At 38.3% G+C, this 23,959-nt stretch overlaps 1 protein-coding gene across 1 annotated transcript in view; it reads left to right on the top strand.

Moving 5' to 3' along the window:
- Ddr2 (discoidin domain receptor tyrosine kinase 2) overlaps positions 1-23,959 on the top strand; it is a gene marked incomplete in the record, with an annotated part of 66,197 nt that overhangs the window by 19,879 nt on the left and 22,359 nt on the right. Inside the window, 7 exon segments of the mRNA XM_013521453.1 lie at positions 5,561-5,663; positions 7,090-7,321; positions 7,620-7,767; positions 8,145-8,250; positions 15,349-15,532; positions 19,113-19,356; positions 23,093-23,155. Of these exon segments, the coding sequence (XP_013376907.1) occupies positions 5,561-5,663; positions 7,090-7,321; positions 7,620-7,767; positions 8,145-8,250; positions 15,349-15,532; positions 19,113-19,356; positions 23,093-23,155 (1,080 nt within the window).

Here is a 23,959-nt window from a genome sequence, read left to right as displayed (position 1 = left end):
AAATGAGATCTGTTGCTCCAGAGATGATAAAAATGACACTGAGCCAAGTACTGCAAATTCACACATCCTTGGACAGGCAAAGAAGGGGGAAAGGGGCATTAACCAAATTGAGGCTTTGGCTGAAGAGATGAAGCAGTTGGCTAAGAGAGTGCTCAAGCTGTTGCTCGCAGAACACAGAGAGCAGCAGGTTTTATTGATTTCTTGGGGTGGGCTAAAGTCTAATATTTTCCACTGACCAAGGGCATGGTTCTAAAAAATGTTTCTTCCTGAGATGCACTTGCACCACCACGGACATGGTCAACTAGTCCTAGAGACTGTGGAATTTTCTCTATCTGGTACCATCTTCCCACATAAAATATCCTGGTCTTATATTGGTTGGATCATGGGAAGTCAGTTTTGCTCAGAAACTGCTAGGTTACTTTTATAGCTGGTGTCATCTTGCACAAATATCCTGGCTTTATGATAGGGTTGGTGGACTTTACATGCTTAAGCTGCTAACAAAGCACAAGGGTGGGAGAGAGGAAATATATACCAGCTTCAGCAGGTAACAGATCAAGCTTTTGACCTGTAATAGTCTTGGTCAAAACCCATTGTAGTCTTACTGAAAACCATTGATTCTTTTTTTTTTTTTAATGATTAACTTGTCTATATGCAGAACTTGGTAAAATCTGACTCGAGGATTAAGACAGCAAAGGAGACAGACAAAATATGAAGACAAAAATGCCAATTTTATCCATTTCATCACCCACCACACATATGCAGGCCCAAGTCAATAGTCGGTATTTTAGCAAAACCAGCCTCTCGTTCCCAGGGAAGTAACAGAGGCAGCTGTTATTATAACTCACAGGTCAGAGCTGCTAACTACAGCAAAGTGAGTGCGAAGCTCAGAGTGCTGCCCAGCTGTGAGGGGGCCAAAATTAATGACTTTAAATCAACTAAAAACAAATGAAGTTGGGTGGCTTATTTAGTTTATTTTTGGTAACAATTTCTCAATTCAAGCAAACATTCTGATTTTGTGGTTTTATCAGGGTCTCATGATGGATCTGTTGAAACATGCCATGTTAAAAAGCTAATAGTGTACTGCACCTCGGAGTGTATTTCACATCACAGCCTTCTGTTCCACACTACCCCACCATAGTGGTCCCTAACAGGTTCACTAGATTCTCATGTTCATCTTTTGGTTCAAATCCAACTTGGAAAATATAATGGCTGGTGAACATAGAAGTGTTGTGGTTGGGTATTAGGCCGTGTTTCATGCCAGAGCCACCTGCATAAGGCTTTGCTTAATCACAGTGTCTGGAAGTAACTGCCAGTCTGTGTCCTGGAACTGTCGTTGCCTTCCCCAGGAGGTTTACTTGGTGTGATACAAGTAGAAGGTTCCTCTGCTTTCAGCTCATTATGATTGCATTTGATTTCATTTCCTAAGCTCATGATGTTTTATAAGTACAGTAGCTTTGAGGCTTGGTCAGTACATTCACAGAAAACCTCCTTCCTCTTGATGTTTAGCTAGCTACCTTTCTAGGTCTTTTCTAGGAAATGGTACATGGTACACATTACACTGCAACTTGTTTACCTCAGTCCCCTTTTGTCTTAATTATTTTGTTATAACTGGGACACAATACCAACATGCACAACTTAAAGGAGGAAAGGTTTATTTTGGCTCATGCTACAGTCCGTGGATGGCAAGCTCCCAAGCAGAATGCATGGCTGAGGGGAGTAATGGAAGAAAAGCTGCTAATATCATTGTGGCCAGGAAGCAGGCAGAGAACGGAGAAGCTGAGGAGAGAGATGAACTTTTAAATCATGCTTTCCTAGTGACCACTTCTAACCAGGCCTTACCTCCAAAGGTCAAGTCAGCTACAAGCCTGCATGATTCAGTCACCTTCAAAAAGCCCTGCCTCGGCACACATGAGATCTTTGGGGGACCTTCTTTATCTAAACCATAACACCTTCCTTATAAGCCTGGGAAGACTCAGCTTTCTCCATCACCCCAGTCTAACCCTGCAGTCCCTTAATGAAGTTAGGCTTTCTAGGAAGCTATTTCACTTTAAGCAATTTATTGATGTCCTATAAATATAAACCCATCCTTTGGGTGAAGAAACCCTGCCTTGAAAAGGGAAGTGAGAATTCAAAAGTCAAAATCTCAATATTCTTACCAAAGTTTACTGTTTTAAAAAACAGTGTTATTGAAGTGTGAGTAATGCAGAGTAAACAGCATGCATTTAAAATGCATAATTTGATCAGCTTTGACATTTGTATAGTTTAAACCCATGAAATCATTACCACCAAAAGTTTTACGATGCCCCTTCAGGATTTCTCTGGCTTCTCCAGTGTCCCCCAGGAAACCACTGATATGTTTTCTGTCACAATAGGTTGACTTGTCCATTTGCTAGAATTATATATAAATGGAGGCTTATAACATATACTTTTTGCCTGGTTTATTTCATTCAGGACAATTATTTTGAAATTTATTCATACTATATAGCATGTGGCAAGAGTTCATTCCTTTTTGCTGCTGAATGGTAGAGCGAGGACCAAATGGAGGCTGGTGAAATTCCTAGGGCATAAAATGCAGTCACTGGGAATAAAATTATTATTGTAATAGGAACCACAACATGAGAACTGTTCTCTTAACAAGATCTTTTAGGTGTAACATACAGTATTGCTAACTACAGACACAGTGTTGTACAGCAGGTCTCTATAATTTATTTATTTTGTTTAACTGAAATTGATACCTGGTATGTAGCAAATTTCCATTTCCCTTCCTCTCAGTCCCTGGGGACTACCGTTCTACTCTCTGTTTCTATGAATGTGGCTATTTTACACATCTCATCTTTAGTGGAACTATCCAGTATTGGTCCTTCTGTGATTAGCTTATTTTGCTTAGCACAGTGTCCTCTTGGTTCATCTCTGTTTTTATAAATTGCAGGATTTCTTTTCTGCAAGGCTGAATAATATTTGATTTTATGTGTATCCCACATTTTCCTCACCTATTCTTCTGTTAATAAATACTTAGATTGTCTCCATGTCTTAGCTTTCATGAATGATGCTGTTGTGAACATGGAAATTCAGATCCTAATTTTGATTCTATTGGGTGTACAATAGAAATGGAACTGGGGGGTCACGTCGTAGTTCTGTTTATAATTTTTGATGTACCGTCATACTATTTCCATAGTGGGTATAACACTTTACATTCCCACCAGTAGTGTGCAAGGGTTCCAATTTCTCCACATCCTCACCAGCACTCTTTATCTTTTGTATTTGTTGATAATAACCATCTTGACAGATGTGAGGTGATATCTCACTGTAACTTTGATTTGGATTTCCATAGTGGTTAGAGATGTGGATCATCTTTCCACATAACTACTGGTCATTTGTATACTTCCTCCTTACCTCCTTTTCTTCACTACTGCTTCTTCTTCCTCCTTCTCCTGCTCCTCCTTTGGCACCTCCTCCTCCTCTGTCACTTCTGCTTCCTCCTCTTCCTCTTCTTTTTCTTTTCCCTTACTCCTTCTTCCCTTTCCCTCTCCTTCTTTTGCTTCTTCTCATCTTCTTCCCTCCTTTCCTCTCCCCCCCAACCCCTGAATCCTCTTTTATTTCACTATTGTGATTGAAAACATGTCCTTTGCATTGAGCTACATCTCAGTCCTTTTTAAAATTATTTGGAGTCAAGATCTCACTAAATTGCTAAGTTAACAAGGCTGGGCTGGAACTTGTGATCCTATTGCCTCTGCCTCCCAGAGAGCTGGGATTATAAATTTGAGTCATCATGCTTATCTTATATGTTTCTTTTGAAAAAAGTCTATTGTAGTTTTTCACTTTTTTTTTTTTTTTAGTACTGGCAATTGAACCCAGGGCCTTGCACTTGCCAGGAAGGCACTGTGCCACTGAGCTACATCCCCAGCCCCTTTCATTTTCAAATTGGTTTATTTGATGTTTGCTATTTGAGTTGCATGAGATAATAACCCCTATCAAATATGTATCTTGCAAATTTTTTCTCCCATCCCCCAAATTTTAACTTTGTTAATTGTTTTCTTTGCTGTTTAGAAATTGTTTAGTTTAATGTGGTTCCACCCATGTCTGCTTTTGTTGCTTGTGCTTTTGGTTTCATATCCAGGGCCTTTATGTTTTCTTCCAGAAGTTTCAGAATTTCAGGTCCTGTATTTAAATGTTTGATCCATTTTGTGTTGATTTTTGTGCATAATGTAAGGTTCCAATTTCATTCTTTTTCTTATGAATATTCAGTTTTCCCAGAAGTTTGTTGACAAAACTATTGTTTCTCTACTGTATTTTTGTCCCCTTTATTGAAGGTGATCATTTGATGCTATGTGTATGAGTTTATTTCTAACTTCTCTATTGTGTTCCACAGATCTACATGTCTGTTTTTGTTGAAATATTATACTGCTTTAACTACTTGAGTTTTGTAGTATATTTTGAAATTTGGAGTGTCATAATTCCAACTTTGTTCCCCTTTTGCAAAATTGCCTTGGTTATTCAGGGCCTTTTAGGGTTTCATGTGAATCTTAGAACTTTAAATTTTTTTCTATAAAAAAGCCATTAAGATTTTGAAATGCCATCCGTTTAAATTATTTTACTTTTTTCCCTATCTTTCTGCTTCTTTGCATGCTTTGACTTGTTTTTATTCCATGGAACACACACTAAAAAAAGGCTTATCTGAAACTCAAATTTAATTAGGTGTCCTGTAATCTTACCTGGCAGCCCTGTATTTTGAGAACTACAGTTCTCTAGAGCTCTCTGTACTCATATGGTTGTCTCTTCAATTCAGAGAATTTTCCAAGCTCTGCTGAGTTCTCACCCTTTTATTCTGTAACTAGATGCTCAGAGCAGTAAGCCCCATAGTCATAGGGCTTATTGTTGTGTCCTTTCTCTCAGAAATTGCTGTCCTTTTTTTGTCTGGTGCTCATTATCTCACGTGTTTTATCTTTTTATCTTTTTTTGGTTGTTTAACACAAAAGAATAAGTTTTGTCTCTGTCATTCTATCTTAGTTGAAAGTAGAAATTGATCCCTACAGGTTATTATTTTGGTTCAAGGGCCAGACATGGTGCTATTGGGGCCAAAAATGTAGGCTGAATCTTTTCATGGAAGAATTTGATGGCTTACTTCATAGTTTCATGCCATCAGCTACCTACACAAAAAAGAATGCTGTGGATCACAGAGGTACCTGATGATTATGACTCACTAGTATTATGAAATTGGTTAGAAAGACACATCTTCTAATCAAGGAAAAAGGATGGGCCATTAAGGTTATTACCAAATAAAATAATGAATCAACACATTATCCCATATTACATTACTTGTAAGAGTTTGCACCAAAAGATAAGTTTTGCTGAGGGTCAAATCTTGGAACCTAACTGGTTTCAGGAATCAGGGCCATGAAGAAAAATATGGTAAAGTCAGGGTGGCCAAACTGGGACTCTAGAGGGAAAATTTAAAATCTCTTTCTACCTGTTCAATAATCAGTTATAGTCTCTCTGGCAGACTCTGGAAATCGAAATACAAGCATGTCTTCTCTTTTATTTTTGGTTTCTTTTGGTTCAGCTATATGCCGCTATCCTCTGGGCATGTCAGGAGGCCACATTCCGGATGAGGACATCACAGCTTCCAGTCAGTGGTCAGAGTCCACAGCTGCCAAATATGGAAGGTGAGAATGGCTCTACCAGGAAAGCCTGGATTCTGGGTCGTTCTGATTTTCAGGACACAGATGCCTGATTCAGTCAGCTAGGGAAGAGAGGTGGTTCTGGTCAGAGCTGGTGGGCTGACAGAAAGATGTTAAAAGTGGGCTTGTCCTGTTCTTGATGCTTTCAGAGAGAGAACTCAGGGCTTGGCTTCATGTGCTGCTCTGACACCCTCATCCCAACCACAGACGCCACAGAGCCGCATGCCCACAGTGAATGGATTCACTGATTTGCGGTGAATTCTCATTACCTGACCTTCTCCCTGTGAACTGATGCAGGAAGGCGACCAAAGCAGCAGGCACGGGAGGGTCCAAGTGATGTGGAATGCTAAGAGTTAGGAGACCTGCTCCTCTTCTTGGGGGTATCTGTGCAAGCATCACTTGTTGTGCAAAGCATCAAGGGTTTAACCAGACACTGAGTCCTTCAACAAATTCTTCTCTTTTAAACTGCACCCATAAACAGGTTTCTCATGGCAATATTTCATGGGTCCTCTAAATCAACAAATTCCCTACTCAAAAACCACTCTTGGAATTTATTCCTCCTTCTGGAATCGAATTCCTTTGGTGTAAGGTGCTGATTTTGTTAAAATACAATCACGCATAAGGAAAGTGACCTTGGTAAACTTTCCTCATAATATTTACCTTAGTGTGAAAGACTAGAGTGATGGTTGGTGAGGTTGGAAGGGAGCAACAAATGAATGGGTAACATCTGTGAGAAAAGAGAGCATTCCAGGGAAGAGGCAGAGTAGCAAGAGGTTCCCAAAATAAACCTTATACTGATTTCACAATTTTGCTCAGTAGTAACTCAGCCTGGAGGTAATAAAATGAAACCAGATTATTTACTATTCCCCTGACATGCTCTTAGCCCTTACCCTCATGGTGGGTTCTCATAGTGTTTGCTGGGTGGCCATACCCATCCTGCTGGTTAAAAATTCCACTGCACTGAGTAGCCCACACTGGAGATCATAATGTCCCTCCCTCAGCACTCCCACAACTGCGTATCCAAGCCAGGAGTGGCTAGCTGTGTTAGACTGACTTTGAAAACTGGGAAGGGGGATGGTGAGATGCTTCCATGGAGGAACAGAGTGTAGAAAACGTTTCATGTCCTTTGAAGTCTCTAAATCAACTTGAAAAAAATAAAAGCTGCATGTTTTCTGAATGCTTTCAGTTCCCTGGTGGTGATTCTGCATGGGTATCATGGTGCTTCAGAGAAAGGAAATGGACCAAAAATGGGAATGGGGAGAGCAATCAGACCGTGGGAAGAACCCCAAGCTCTGTCTGCACTCCCAGCTTGCTCTCTTCCCTCAGCGCAGAACGGCTACTTGCTGTTACCTGATGAACAACCCTATGGTCTTATAGTTGCTTCCTCTCTCCCCAACCTTTGCCTTTCCAGGTTGGACTCAGAAGAAGGGGATGGAGCCTGGTGTCCTGAGATTCCAGTGGAACCTGATGACCTGAAGGAGTTTCTGCAGATTGACTTGCATACCTTACACTTTATCACTCTTGTGGGGACTCAGGGGCGCCATGCGGGGGGTCATGGCATTGAGTTTGCACCCATGTATAAGATCAAATACAGTCGGGATGGCACTCGCTGGATTTCTTGGCGGAACCGGCATGGAAAACAGGTAGGAAGAAGAGACATCCACTCCCTGGGGGACCAAGACCAGATTTTGACTTAGGCCAGAAGAAGAGCACAAGTTGTGTAGGTATGTGTATCTACAGACCTGGCATGCCCTTGTAATCATGACCTAAGTTAAGGGAGGTGGCCCAGAGAAGAATATCAGGGCAGCTAGGAAAGCTGAGCACATATATTCTGTTCCTTGAATTAAAAAGAGAGGAGATATCAAAAGGGTGATGAATGAAGAAGAGTGAACAAGATTTTATACCTTCTCCTTACACTTTCTCTTCTCTCTCTCTCCTTAGGTGCTAGACGGAAATAGTAACCCCTATGACATTTTCCTGAAAGACCTGGAGCCTCCCATTGTAGCCAGATTTGTTCGCTTCATTCCGGTCACTGACCACTCCATGAATGTGTGCATGAGGGTGGAACTCTATGGCTGTGTCTGGCTAGGTAGGTCTCTAGTGCAGGGATCTTCAGATTTATGAAAAATGCCATGCCTGGCATTATAGGGACAATAAAGATAATCAAATTAGAAAGGGATGGGAGCAGTTACCCTGGAATGCAATTATTTCCTCTTGGTTAGAGAAGAGAATGGATCGCTGTTCATCTACTCAGGGTTTGGTGACCTACACTGGGAATTACATATTTAGAGTCACTCTTCTGACTGCTACTAAAGAGTGCTCCTCAGCAGTGCTCTCTGTGTACCTGAATTGAATCCTAGTGGACACATTGCACAAGTTTGCACCCTGGAATCTCATGTAGCTCCCTGGGGGTAGTCTGAGCAGACTCATTTGCAGTGGTACTGACAGCTGTGTTTCCTTTGACAGATGGCTTGGTGTCTTATAATGCTCCAGCTGGGCAGCAATTTGTACTCCCTGGAGGCTCCATTATTTATTTGAATGATTCTGTCTATGATGGAGCTGTTGGGTACAGGTAAATTCTGGAAAACTTTGGTCATTAGAATGGGAAAATGACCACCAGGAAAAACATAATATTTTATGCAGTTTGATTAATTATCAATCCATTAATCAGTATTCAATTTCTGTACTAAGTATTATGAGATGATTCAGATGAAGTAAACTATGTGGCCTTTATTTCCAAGGAATTTAAAGCTGACTTTGAGAAGACAAGGTAAGCACACAGAAAACAACAATAAATTACACAAATAAGAGGCTAAACTATGTAGTATGATTCAGAAGCGTGGTAGCCTTATTTTTGACCTGAAAAGCAAGATGTATGTTCTGACTCAAATATTGGCTTAGTTGTGGAAATAAAGGGATAGAAGAGTTGAAGTAATACCTTTAATAAATTAGGCAAGTCAAGAAGTTCAGGAAGAAAGGAATTCATAAATGTAGACTTATAGATTATGAAAATATGGAAATCAGTAAAATTTAAATAGAAAAGGAACATTTCTAGGAGTAATGAAAATTGAAGCGGGGGTAAAGTAGATGGAAAGAAACAGAGGAAACAGGGCTGAGGACAGGAATTTTCTTATTAGGGTAGATAATATCTCTGAGAGCAACAGAAAGTACCCACAGATATCCCTGAAATGGATCACAGGAGAGCCATGTTGGAGAAGTATGATTAAACAAGTAGGAATTTGGAGTTTCTACCTCTCCCACTCTAAGCTTTACCACTCTCAACCCCACATCAACACTTTTCCCTCTCAGCTCAGCCCTTATCTGGAAACATTGAGCCCAGGAGACAAGTTAGACCACAGTGAAGTTCAGACCACATGATGAGGTTTCTAGGGTTTGAGATGTGGAGAAATTATAAGTTTTAGGAAGGGGAAAATACAATTACAGCACATCCATTAGTTGCCATTGTCCTCAGCTGCCAATCCCTGTGTGAAGCCCTAATTCATCCGGTCCTCTGTTTCTAGTCACTTCCTTTTCAACCACTTAGTCACTGTTTTTTCCTACTTTCCTAAAATGTCTTGGCATAATTTCACTTAGCCATACCCCCAGCTGGAATGTACTCAAGGCATGGAGGAAATCAGAGACTAATTGAACTCAGTTTAGGTTAATCAGTCTTTGGTAACAACTGTTACTATATGCAAGGAATTTGGCTGGGCATTGTAGGTATTCAAAGGCAATGAAGTCATTGATCTTCACTTCAGTCAAGTTAATGACTTCAGTCATTGACCCTGTCTCAAAAAAAAAAAAAAATCCCTAGAAGGCTAAAATAATCTTAGCCATTTTCCTGCTATTCACAAATTTTATATACTGCCTGTTCTTGTTATAAACTTCAGAGTCACTTGCAGCATTGCTTGAGGGTACTAGCAACTCTTCTTTTTGGAGGCTTCTAACATATGTCCCAAAGCTGTGGGACAGATTTTGATGAAAGAGATGTTTCATGAGGTGGGTTCTTGCTCTGTTCCTCCATGAAAAGAAGGAAGTATGCCTTTTCATGTTCATCACACAGGCAAATTAATATAAATACACTTCTTCTTGGTGGTTGACTAGTCAAAATGGTGGAGTGCTGAGTACCACCTACTCAGCTTCTCCAGAATAAAGTGCCCACAATTGGAAAACAGTAGCTCAGAGAGAATCCAAAGGGTGTGCAGGGCACATGGGAACTGACAGTGGGGAAGAAGAAAATAGGATTCATTGCTACAGATGAAACAGCTCAGATCTGAGACTAAGAAGTGTGACTAGAGCAGCTTCAGTAAAAGCAACTTTGCATCCCACTGAGAGACTGAGAACTGACCTGGGCTGTTCTTGTACAAAGAGTCTTGTACAGTCAGAGGTAGCAGTGAGAACACGAGACACTGTTTCCTGAGTGCCCCCCAAGGAATTAGCTGTTGGTGAATGAACTAAAAAGGCACCTGGCTCACAGTCTTTCTGAGGAATAGCAGTGTGTGGACAGGACCACAATTCCATTCTATTTTAAAGGGCTCAGGGCTTAAACTCCAATAATAGAACAGCTCCAGGGTCACTGCTAATATCCTAGAGTGGAAAGAGGGAAGGGATGTCCAGTCACAGTAGATAGCCAGCAGTTGGAAAACAGACTGAGGAATGATTTCAGAGAAGTAGGAGCTGGGACCACCCAGACTGCATTCTACCAGAAGCCAAAAGACAATCTTATCCTTAGCTACAGTGGACTGGAAGGAGCCTCCTGCTCTACAAGCAAAAGTACAAGCAGGCAAGTGGATTTGACTGGTGGTAGAACATGGGCACTACCCTTGCCTTATGATCAGCTCATGAGAGGACTCAGGCCAAGACCAGCCCTACATCCAGCAGTAGTCCCATTACAGACTTGGTGGGGTTAATCAGTACAGACTGTGGCTCTGACTAGGGAACTAACACAGAACTGGGGGCACCAGAGGAATTTTTTTGAGGGGTGGTTGTTTAGGTTTTCATTTTAGTTGTTGGGTTTGTTTTCTCTGTCCTCTCTTTCTCTTTCCTCAATGGTCTTTCTTGTTTTTCTGATATTTACAAGTGAATGAAAATTGTCTCTAGTGTTTCTGGTTCATTTTGATATTCTCTTGCTTTCTCCTTCATTCTTCCTCTCCTGTCCTCTTCTCCAGCTGCCCAGAGTGTGGGTGATCATCCTTTATCTTTCAGCCTTGCTTCCACTATATTTCTCTTCAGTCATTGCTCTGCTTTGTCCCTTATCCCTCCTAAGTTCCCCTTCTCCACAGGATAAAATCACTCTACCAAGGGGAAACTCACTGTGTACAAGTTCCTGGCCTATGTTAGAGGTTGTTATATAACTATAGATCTTGCTCCTAGGGTTAGAGAGATCAAACTAGCAGTTACCACAGATTGTCAATTTCTAGGCTGTGCTTGATGATATTGTTATAGATAATTGTACTACTTTAGCTAAGATGCTATACTTGATGTAATTAGCTGTTAACCTTTATATGGTAACACTGTGATAATCTGGGATCATAATCATCCCCATAGTGCAGTACCAAAGGTCTGGGTGCTGAGCCAAATAGATAGCAACTCCTCATCCCTGATATAGTGGAGAGATAGGACATTGGGACAAATACAAAGACCAACAGCCAGCTACACCTAGAAGACATCTCATAGGAATACATATTTTCTAGGGAATCCATAATACCAGTGATAAGGCTACCTAACATAAGAAAAACACAAACATCAACACAGAAAACAAATTCAAATAAATAAATAGAAATGGCAAGACGCAGAAGTAAAATGCAGTTCTAGTCTTCCAACCCACATAAGACAAATCTGAGGGACAATAAGATAGAGGAAATCAGAAGTCATCCACCTGAATCTTCTGGAATGACAGCAGCAGAAATAAAAAGGATATATATGAGTCTATAGAAAAAGCAAAACAAGTAATTTCACAAGTTAAAAAGAGATGACAACCATAATGAAGGATTTGCTTAGCAAATCTAGAGTAGATATAGATTAAAGAAAAAGAGTAGCATAGAAAAATGATGGAGACCATGAATGCCCAACATTGGAAAGAAATGCAATCCATGAAACAGACTCAAACAAATATCCAGGAGGTTTAAAATGCCATTGAAAGTTTGAAAAACTGTATGAAAGAAAGTGAAGATAGACTATCAGATGTAGAAGACAGAATTGTGTTTAGTATCCATGAAAAGAAAGATCTTTTAAAAATAGTAAGAGATCATGAAAAAACAATCCATCAACTACGAGATGATGCAAAGAAGAACAAAATAATACTGATTGGAGTCAAGGAAAAAGGAGTGAGCACAAATGACATAAAAAACCTGTTCACAGTAGTAATAGCAGAAAATTTCCCAAGCATGGAAAAAGAATTGACAAACAGTAAGTGAAGCATACAGAACTCCAATTAGTCATGATCAAAATAAATCTACAGCAAGGCATATAATAATCAAGATTCTAGAAATTTAGCACAAGAACAGAATATAAAAATCTGTTAGAAAAAAGAAACAGATAACATATAAAGAAAAGCCTATCAAAATCACAGCAGACTTCTTAACACAAACTCTTAAAGAGAGCTTGGAGTGAAGTATTCCAAGTTCTGAAAGAAAACAACTTCCAACCAGATTGATATGTCTTACAAAAGAGAAATAAAATACTTCCATGGCAAAGAACAGCTGAAGAAATTTATGACAACCAAAACTTTCTACAAAAAGTTTGAAACATATTCTAGAAAGAGATAATAGAGACCATAATTCGAAGAGTACCAATAAAAAGAAACCACTAGGCAAGGCAAGCAATTAAACAGAGGGGAAAGACAAGGAACCACCAGCAGGAAAATAATATGACAAGGACAAGTCAATACATATCAATTATAACCATCAATGTAAATGGTCTCAATTCACCAATCAAAAGAAATATACTAGCAGAATGGATCAAGAAACAAGATCCAACAATATGATGCATTCAAGAAACACATTTAACTAAAAAAGAAATTTATAAACTGAAAGTCAAAGGATGGAAAACAATACTCCATGTGACAGGAATGTAGAAAAAGAAGGAGCACTATTTAATTTGCAGACAATGTGAACTTTGAGCCAAGATTGATCAAAAGAGATAAAGAAGGTCACTTTCTTGTTAAAGAAAAACTTTAATAAGAAGACAATCATAAATATATATGCACCAAATACAGTGCACCCAACTATATATAAAACAAATACTAATGGATATGAAAAATCAAATGAGTACTAACACAGTTGTAGTGGGGATCTTAATACCCCATTGTCACAAATGGATAGATTAACTAAACAAAAACATCAACAAAGAAATATCAGAACTGAATCAAATCTGTGAACAAATGGACTTAGTTGATGTCTACATAGTGTTCCATCCCACATCATAGTACACATTTTTCTCAGTGTCACCTGGACTTTCTCCAAAATATACCACATATTAGCCCACAGAACATGCTTAAGTAAGTGCAAAGGAATTGGAATTATCCCATGCACATTATCTGAACATATTATCTGACCACTTGCAATGAAATTGCAAATAAATGGCGAAAGAAATCACAAGAACTCAATAAACACATGGAAATTAAATAACATCCTACTAAACAAGCAGTGGGTCACAGTTAAAATTAAAGAAGAAATTAAATGCTACCTAAATGATAATACTGATAAGATATATTGGAATTTATGGGACAATGAAAGCAGTCTTGGAGGGAAATGAATTGTGGGAAACTCTCACACTAGGGAAACAGAGCAAGCTGAAATAAACAACCTAATATTGAACCTCAAACTTCTGGAAAACGATTAGCAAGTCAAGCTCAAAGACAGTATGAGGAAGGAAATTAAAAGGATAGGAGCAGAAATAAATGGAATTGAGACTCAGGAAACCATACAAAGAACCAATAAATTGAAGAGTTGGTTCTTGGAAAGAGTAAATAAAATTGACAAACCCTTAGCCAAGCCTATCAAAAAAAGGAAGGACAAGACTTACATTCATGCAAATAGGTATAAATAGGGTGAAATCACAATGGATACTTTGTAAATCCAGAAGAGCATCAATACCTAGTTTGTGAACATTTACCCTAATGAGGTGGAAAATATACAAGAAATAGACAGATTCCTAGATACCTATGAATTACTAAAACTGAATCAAGAAGATACAAAAATTCTAAATGATCTAATTTCTGTCAAGGAAATTGAAAATGTAATTAAAAACTCACCTACAGCCATAAAGAAGGATAAACTTGAGACATTTATAGCTAAATAGATACACCTTGAGACCATACTCTTAAGTGAAATAAATGAAATACATGTGTAAATATCACATTGCTTCTCTGGTGTGAGAAACTGAATGTGTAGAACCAAAATGTATAATAGATATTGTAAAAGAGGAAGAATTTGTTTAAAAGAAAAGGGGACATGGGGGAGGGGGAAGAAAGGAAAAGAAAAAATGAGGGAAAAAAGATTAAAATGGAAACAGAGGTTTGTAAATAAGAAGGGCAAGAAGGGCTGAGGGGAAGGGAGGGGAATAGGAGAAAAATGAAAGGGAAACTAAGATACACCATGTATAGGTACAAGTTCCCTGTGAATATGATCATTATGTATATGTAAATTGTACCAATAAACTTAATAAATAAAAAAAACATAAATATACTCTTATCCCCTCCAGGAATCAGACATACTTAGCGCCTCAAAACAGCCTTGTGTTAAAAAATGGAAAAGGCTGCCAAGTTGGAAAATAAATTCACATCTAAAAACAGACTCTCATAAAAACTCTGCATTTTATTCCATGGATCTCGTATTCTACATATTTATTTAAAAGTAATCACATATTAATTTTTAAATTCAACAGGGATCACTTTTTCTTCTGCCCTTAGTTAAACTGGGATTTGGGAAATCTCAGGTAGAAGAGAGAATGAATGGCTTCTCTGAAATTAATTCACTTTTGCAAAAGGGAAGAGATCAAGAATTAGAGGGAATGGGGAGATAGAGTAGGGGAAGAGGGTGCAAAAAGAATTAACACGTGTTACATACACTGATAAACTCCCCTCAATGAAGGCAATCATTATGTCCCACAAACACGTAGGAATAAAAAGAAAAATAAAAAAAATAAAGTTGATTCACTGAACAATGTCAACATGTAGTCAAAGGAGAATCTGAAAAATTTTCCAGTGAGCATTGGGAACATTTATTTAGTGACAGGGTAAGTGTTTTCATCTTTTTTCATTCATTCATTCACTTACTAATGAATTATTGCATCAGGTGCATTTGATGATATAGATTCATTATATCAAGACATTATATTTACTGTGTAAGAGAGGGCAAAGATACTACATACTACACTTACATTTTCATGTAAAATGATAGAATATTGTTTAAGAGTTTTGCCGCTAATGTGGTAAGCATTGAACATTTTGTAAAATTGATTTATATAAAATTCTTCAATCTTCCTTACTGCTTGGGAAAAATAATGAACCATTACTATAAAATCAATTCTAGTTTTTACAATTCTTCAACATCTAAGATAATCAGCTCTTATAAAACCAGGGTGAAGTAGCTGGGTCAAAGCTCTTCATGACTCTGTGGCTAACTCCAGATTCTTCTCTCTTTTCCTTCTCCTCTCCTGGCCTGAGCAGCATGACTGAGGGGCTGGGCCAGCTCACAGATGGGGTGTCTGGCCTGGATGATTTCACCCAGACTCATGAATACCACGTGTGGCCAGGCTATGACTACGTGGGCTGGCGGAATGAGAGTGCCACCAACGGCTACATTGAGATCATGTTTGAATTCGATCGCATCAGGAATTTCACTACCATGAAGGTCAGTGGTGGAACTCCTTCAAGGAGCCCAAAATCACAGCATGTGAAAGAAAGGGTGTAGTAGAAAGAAGCATGAGTGGACACCAGCAGAACCAGATTCAAAGACACATTGAACTATTAGCTACCTACCTGTATTTTAAGCTTACTTCATCTCTAAGGGCTTGTTTTTTCATTTGTTTCTCCTCTCTCTTTTTCTCTTCCTCTTCCCATCCCCATCTGTATCCTTTCTCCTTCCCCTCCTCTTCCTCCTCCTCTCCCTCTCTCTCTCTCGCTCTCTCTCCTACTTCAAAGATGGAGCCAATGTATTCATTAGGCACAGCACTTATTCTATCAATTTACTATTGCAGAGGAGTTGAAAGACCATAGACAAATTTGTGGAGTGCTTAGATAGAAGCCAAAGGCTTGGGCGAGGTCTAGAGACAGGAGTGTAATGGACCGCAGTAAATGCAGACATTGGAGAAGAGCTGGGTGAGGAGAATTAAGGTTTGAGTTCTATTGTCTTTGAAGCAAGACCTCACAGGGAAGCCCAATCTTGATGTTAGAGTCGAGGACATCTCTATTAATAACATGATGTGTTTCTTGGTACTTAGCTCAAATAACTATTTTCCTTTTCCCTTACTCACCCTCATGTCTGTTTCAGAGAGACAGGAATGGAAGGGGAGAAAAGTCCATGCAAAAACTAATAAGACTGGATGATCCACCTGATTTCTAAGCTAGAGAGAAACTAGGACTCAGGGATGTGGAGGAAAGTCCTTCTGTCTGATGTAGGGAAGAGGCCACAGGATCTTTCATAGTTCTTACATAACTCACTGGTTTATGAAGGAGCATGGGGATGCCCTCAAAGTTTTGAGAAGAATGAATGGGCAAATGAATTTGACTTCACACATGAGCCTTGTTTATCTGCTCTTTCTACCCATTAACAGTTGAGTATAGAGTAATAATGATCAACAAACTGATAACTGCCTGTATTTATTCTCAGTTGCTAGCTTCAATATTTGTTTCCTAAATTTAACCATTGTTCTGTTGGTTATTAATTTACCAACTGTACTTGGAGCCTATGTAGCATTACACTATGTATAAAAAGATAAATAAGAATTTATCCCTCCCTTGGGACACATTGCAAACTAAGGAAGATACTATTTATTTATTTGCCAAAGGACATATGTAGGACTACACGGGACCCAGAAGGAAATATATGCTGCTATTAAGGGTTCTTAATAAAGCAAAATTTGTTAATTTCCACCAAAACTAGGTTTCTAAAAGAAAGTGAATGTCTTTTATTTCACTTTCGGATGTTAAAGTGATAATATCTCCTAATTGGATTAACAGCTATTAATCCATAACAGATCTTGTTAAAGATCCAGCCATTTATGATGAGAACAGAAGGATCAACAAATGCCCAATGTGTTAGTTTATTAAGGATGGTTCTTTGAAAAGTGTTAAACATAAGTGTGTGCAACTGTGTATAACACATTATTCTTCCCATGTGGGGAGTAGGGCAAGAAAGAATGGAATCTGTGATTTGTAACAAAACTAATAAAAGTATATAAATATACTTTAAAAGAAAATTTGTATTCCCAAATATTGTCTATATCTATATGCACTTGTGAACATGTACATAAATTCACAAGAAAATATCACTGGGAGGATTTCTATTCTAACAAATAATGAAATGTATTTTAAACTCTGAATAAACTTATACTATTTCATTAATAGACTGATATTCCTGCATCACTCAGATTCTGTTTAACTAGTTTATCACAGGCCAAAATTATTTAAGAACTTAAATTGCAATGAGAAGATGCCAGGAACTTCTCAGGAGCAAATTCAGGACCGTCTTCTCAGGGCCAACAGATTTTCAACATATTTTAGTTTTTCTGAGACAAAAAGTAAAAAGAGGAATTTTAGGCAGCTGATGCCTTCTAGAGAGTAGCATCTGCCTCTAAGCGATTTCTGTTCATTTCCCCTTTGAGGAATGGTTAAAATATACCATTAAAATAATAAATGCATTTTAAAAGTGTAGTTTTTTATTTAAATAACTTTGCAAGATCATGTGGGAATGAAATCCTATGCTATTTATTTGCATTCCAGGAAATTCCCAAGACATCTGTAGGAGAGATTATTACCTTCCCCACAGGATACTTACCCAACACTTTGCAGATTTCAAAACATCTGAAAAATCTGTTGAAGCTGTAGATAGCTCTTTCTTTTTTTCCTTACCCGTACTTCATTGACTTATGTTCAATAAACTGGAATAGTTCATTCATCCCAAAGAGTATATTAGCATATGTTTTCATCAGTAAAACATTTAGAGAAAAATCCAAATTTAAAAGTGATTTGTTTTATTTCTATGTGGGATAATCTGAGGAAAGAGCACTGAGCTAGGAGTTTAGGGCTGCTCTTGTTGATTGACACTGGGCAAACCAACCTTCTCTAAAGTAGTATCTCACTGGTATCTCGTTAGTAAATAAAGTGTGATGTTAGATTATGTTTACAATAGCTCTGACATTCTATCCTTAGTGTATGTCTCATCCAGTGTTTAGTGATTAAATTTCTTTCACCATTGCTGCTCCTTCTTCACCTAACAACAAATTCTGTATTGAGGTCCTGTCTTGACTACCCAGCAGTCAGAGAAGTGATCAGGATGATACAGTTAAAGCATTATGACTCCAACACAGACAAGACATTAAAATGGAGACAGGAAGTATGCTCCTAGAATGACAACTATGTCTTTTCAACGTAGAAAGTCCTTAAATTCAAGGAATAGTGGCCAGCAAAAACCCATTTTCCATGTGAGACTGAATCAGAGAAAATGTTACTGAATTACCATCACAATGGCCTTGATTTAATTACAAATATATACACATCATTTTTGTGGATTGTTAAACATAGCAAGGTGCTACAGATGGTTGTTGTGGAATCTTTGTCCCTAGTGACTGCAAAAGCTATTCAAATATCCTGGTGAAATAGTCTTGGTAGCAGGTCAGAGGATTCAAGTAAACTTCCGAAGACCTTCTTTTTTCATTGCAGAAATCATCTCTGAGAAAGAGCTGATGCTCTTATAGGAATGATGTTGCTTCAAATGAATTTGCTTAAGAGCATAATCTAGTCCCCTTGAAAAGGAGTGGTCTGGCTTTGGAAGGTACCTAGCAGGAATAAGTTGGCAGTCTCCCTCATACCTCAAATACAACTCAAAATAAATAGCTCAAATATAGGTAGATGGCAACTGTGATTGAGAGAATTGTGGAATAAAGAGAGTTCAGGGAAAGAAACAACCTGAGGGAACACTTGTTCATCTCTCATTTAGCAGATGAGGGTACTTCAGCTCAGCATAGTGAAAGTAACTGGCCCAAGCCCAATTGCAGAGGTAACCGGGTTTGCAATCAAGGTTTTGTAAGTCCCGACCAGTGTATCATTACCACTGTGAATCCCTGGCAACAAAGATCCAGAAGACTGCAGAGCATCAGGAATAGTGCTCAGAGAAGCGGGCAGGTCTAGGCTTCTACTGGGTTAGCTTGTACCATGTTCCCATATAACCTAGCAGAGCCAAGCTGTCACTCACATGCCTCCTTCTCTGCCAGGTCCACTGTAACAACATGTTTGCTAAAGGTGTGAAGATCTTTAAGGAAGTACAGTGCTACTTCCGCTCGGAAGCCAATGAATGGGAACCCAATGCTGTCTCCTTCCCCCTTGTCCTGGATGACGTCAACCCCAGCGCTCGTTTTGTCACAGTGCCTCTCCACCACCGCATGGCCAGTGCCATCAAATGCCAATACCATTTTGCTGACACCTGGATGATGTTCAGTGAGATCACCTTCCAATCAGGTGGGAAGCACGGGAACCCCATGGGGCAGTGGGACTAAGTGAGGGAGGAGGAAGACTAACATCCGGGTTCCCACAGGCAGGTCTCCAAGAGGAGCAGGGTTGTATGGGTGGCTTCTCACTAGGGTGCAGTGGGAATCTTTGTTTCTAATTTTAATCATGGAGGCATTTAATTACAAAACAAAAGTGAACAGAATATTTACTTGACTCTTCCTCATACATTTGTCTAGAAGAGAGGTACGGTAAAGTATTTTAAAATGACAACACAATATGTCAAAAACTATACACATTAAGGGTAGTAAGAAGAAACATGATTAAGATGTTCAAATGAAAATCTCAAACATTATACACAGAAGTAATGACAGCAATGTGTCCCTATCACTCAGCTTTACTCCTGAGGTTTTACCACACTTAAGTAATCTATTCTTTTCTTTTTTGCTAAAGTATATTAAAGAGAATCTGAAACATTATTTGATTTTATTACTAATAATTTTGGGAGTGTCTAATTAAGTAGTATTATCTTTCTAGGCAAACTATAATAGATCATAATATTTATTAATAAATAATGCCTAAGTATCACCGAATTTCCTGTCCATATTAAATACCTCTTACTGTGTAATAATGCCTGGTTACAGTTGTCTTCATTTAAGCATGATTCAAATAAAAGCCTCTTGGTGGATTTTCTTTCTTATACCTCTCAGATGTCTCTTTTAATGTATAAATCGGTTCCCTGTTTTTAAGAGAAATTTATTCTGGTGTTGCCAGTTGCCTTCTGTGATGTTATTTAACTCAAGTTTCTACCTTGTGTCATTCCTGTAAACTACAAGTTGTATTTATTGGCCAATTTGATTCAAATTCAATATTTATTTTGTCAAGAAGCCTTGTGTATTTTGCTAAACCTCATCATGGGAATGTATTGTTGGACTCCCTTACTTTTAGTTGTAGTCAGAGTGGTGTCTTGTTTCGGGTAGTTATCGCTTTGTGGGAAAGTTTCCTGTGAATTTTGCTATACGTTTTACCCTGCCTTGGTAAGCCCCACTTGAATAAATTATTTCACTAAACAGGGTTGTTAAATAGTGATTTTTAAATTCTTTTATTTTCTATACTTATTAGCAGGATTTCTGCTGAATTTCCTCATGTACTCATTCACCCTGAAGTACAATTCACATTGGAAAGGCAGGATAAATGTTTTTTCCCCTTTAATTGTCTATGTCCAGAGTAATATTGATGTCTCAGAGACCTTCAGTGTAGTCTAACATTTGGTTTTCACACCTTTGTCTTTTTGCATCATAGGCATTCATTGCATTTTATAAATTCAATGTTTAGTCAATTGCAATTATTATTCTTTTCCATGCTCAAGTTGCCCTGTGTGTAACCAGATTCTGCACTTTTAAACTATCTCTATGTTTTTGAATCTAATTTTAAATAACCTTCTGGTAAACTTCTTGTTTTCTGAAGGAGCAAGATGTACCATGCTCATCTGGAGCATTTATTTACTGGCCCAGATGTGAAAGCAATGATTTTCTGAAGAAATCTTGATTCTTTGGAGGAAAACGATATTTAGAGACCACAGATTGGGCAATAATAATGTTCATGGCTATCAGGTTTATCATTGCTTCTTGTATTTTTTTTCCAATGGGAAAAGTTAGGAAATATGTATATTCTAAAAGGAAAATATCAGGATTTTTTATTGCTACCTCTAATTCAAATTAAAGATAATAAAATTTTTACCTAAATTGGATTGCATAATGCTAACAATATTAGCAGCCTTTACTTTAGCTGCTACTTAAAAAACCAATACCAATACTTTTACTTATATTATAAATATAGAATGAGTTTTATGATTCCTTTATAATTCTAGTTTCTTTGTCTTTAGAACATATCCTATGAGAATGTGCAAGAGAAATACTATAAACTCTGATGTCAGAGTAAGAGTCAGATAATATTTTCTCTGTGTAGTCATATCATTAACATGATACACAGGTTCATTTTCCTCAATTTGTTTCAACTCTTAGGGATTCATTTTAAATGCTAAGAACTATTCCTGACTGTGCTATTGTCTTTTTCTCTCTCCTGTCTCTGTATCCCCGCTACCCCTCCAAGGGTATTCAACTGAGCTACATCCTCAGGTCTTTCTCAATTTTTATTTTTTTATTTTTTATTCTGAGAAAGGTCTCACTAAATTGCCCATAGTGGGCTCAAACTTGCAATCCCCTTGCCTCAGCCTGAGCAAATAGTGATTGAATTTACTGGAGCTGAGCACTGTGCCAAATCTTAAAAAATTAGAAGACATTTTTAGATAGTGTTCATACCACGAAATTTTAGGTGGGGAGAGAAATTTTATACAATGATTTTTCAGAAAATATCTAAAGTAGTACCAACAATAAGTGATCAGGAGAGGGGCACTAGAGACAGGGGTGGTCACAAATAACATCGAAGTTAGGACTTTTCCCAGGCCTGAAAGAAAGCACAGGCATAAGATAATAGAGGGGAGAGCCTAATTTAGCAATAAATTAGAGGAACTTACCCTTTCTGATTTGATTTAAAAAAAAAGAAAATTTCAAAATTTCTTTTTGGGACAAGAGCACACCTTTAGGAAAACAGGTTTGGTGCCAAATACCTTCTGTGCCAATGATTTAATTCCAGAGCAAATGGACTGATTATTTTGTATGAAATGTCTGTTGAGAGGAGAAATTCAAACGCTCAGAAGTAGTACAATTCATACTGGGTCAACTGGGGGACAAATACATTCCCATCCCCAGTAGGAATTCTCTTGGCCAAGTAATTGGTACACTTACTTATTTTGGCTTGGTATAGCTATGAACTTTGGTTTTCTTACTGTTGGGATTTCTTAAGCTTTAAATCAGATATCATGATAATATTAGTTTTCATCGGAGCCTGAGAACTCAAATGAGAAACTACGTATTGATTCCAGATACTTCCATACTTGTGTAATAATGCTAAGAAGAAGAAAAATGAGGATATTTGGAAGAAGTATCTTCTATAAGAGAAATGCGTATTTAAATTCCTGATCCCTTGATTCCATAAATCAAAGGGAAAAATTGGTTGCAATCACCAGCCTGCCAAGTATACTTTTGGGGTCTTCACTCAGAGGCTCCAGCCTCACGTAAAGGATAATAACGGACAGAGTCTGTACTCTGTGAATAATTTATCTTAAAAATGAATGAAGTCTTTCTTTATAAGTTAAGAAGCCAGGGCAGTGGGACATAATGGAAACACTTTGATAGAACAATTTAATTTTCTTAAAGGAAGGAGTATCTTAGCACTGTGTCCATCCAGTGCTTACTTACTCGCTGTGTTCTCTCTATGCTTTGCTGCATTTGTGCCCTGCCTCCTATGCAAACTTTGTGATGCTGTGTGGCCGCAGCCGTCTGAACCACCCTTCCTTAACTTTTGCACTGTAATATCTAGGATACAAAATTTGAGAAGAAAAAACTTGCAAAAGAAAAGTTGCCTTATTATATAAATGGTTATATTTTCATTTGTTTTGATTTCCTTGTATAACATGTTAATTGACATAATAATTATATGGTTTTTCAATATATTCATACATTATATAGTAACCAAGCCAGGTTCCTTTTTTTTTTTTTTTTTTTTACTTAAAGACTGTTGACAATCCACCCAATTGATTCACAATGTTTTAGGCAATTTGCCTTTAGATAAATGACTATCTGGCTGCATTCTCCCCCATCTCTGACTTACACTTGTGTTGTAACAGATGCTGCAATGTACAACAACTCTGGAGCCCTGCCCACCTCTCCTATGGCACCAACAACCTATGGTATGTGTGATTTCTAATTACAAAACTTAAGTTAAAGGTACCTCCTGAAAGATAAGGAAGGTGGAAATTTGCAAAGGCCTGTCTGTGTGGGAGGCTTAAATTCCAGGTGGCTTATCTAGAAAGGTTTGACAGTCCACCTCTGAAGATAAGGGCACAAACTTTCTCTCTTCACTGCTTATTCCTATAATTCTTCATCTGGGGCAGCAGAAGCTAGAATGATCCAATTACTTAGCGTGAAAGTCTGGGAAGCTTGAGGTGGAAAAAGGGAAAGAGACATTCCTGAGACCCATAGTAGAGATTTTAATGAATGGGTAGAAGTCTATGAAAAAAAAAGAAAATGAAAAAGCTGGTGTCTGTAGTTGGAGATAAGTATGTGAATATGCATTCTTCACTTCCGGAACTCACTGGCCACTCAACCAGCAATGTGGGAACTGGGGTTACTTGTCTGCAAAGAAGACTCTCAGCTACCTTGACCTGTCTCAGAGAATAAGGATAGTAAAACTAGTTCTTCACCTATCGTGCATAGGTGTGATTGGGAGCCTGTAGATCCTGGCCATGGTAATATAGGGACAAAATTTGGGAAAGGATGGAAGAAGCTTCCTTATACAGTCTGAGACATGGGGAGAGGGAGGGTACTGTGTCATGGAAGAGGACCATAGGCTATAGGGGCAAAGTAATGAGACAGTGGAAAGATCAAGAATAAGCAGAATTGGGGCTGGGGATTTAGCTCAGCGGCAAAGCGCCTGCCTTGCAAGCGCAAGGTCGTGAGTTCGGTTCCCGGTACCGGAGAAAAACCAAAAAAAA

This window comes from Chinchilla lanigera, unplaced genomic scaffold (genome assembly GCF_000276665.1).
Source record: "Chinchilla lanigera isolate Chin_1 unplaced genomic scaffold, ChiLan1.0 scaffold00061, whole genome shotgun sequence".
NCBI lineage: Eukaryota > Metazoa > Chordata > Mammalia > Rodentia > Chinchillidae > Chinchilla > Chinchilla lanigera.
This window is presented reverse-complemented; position numbering and strand designations above follow the sequence as displayed.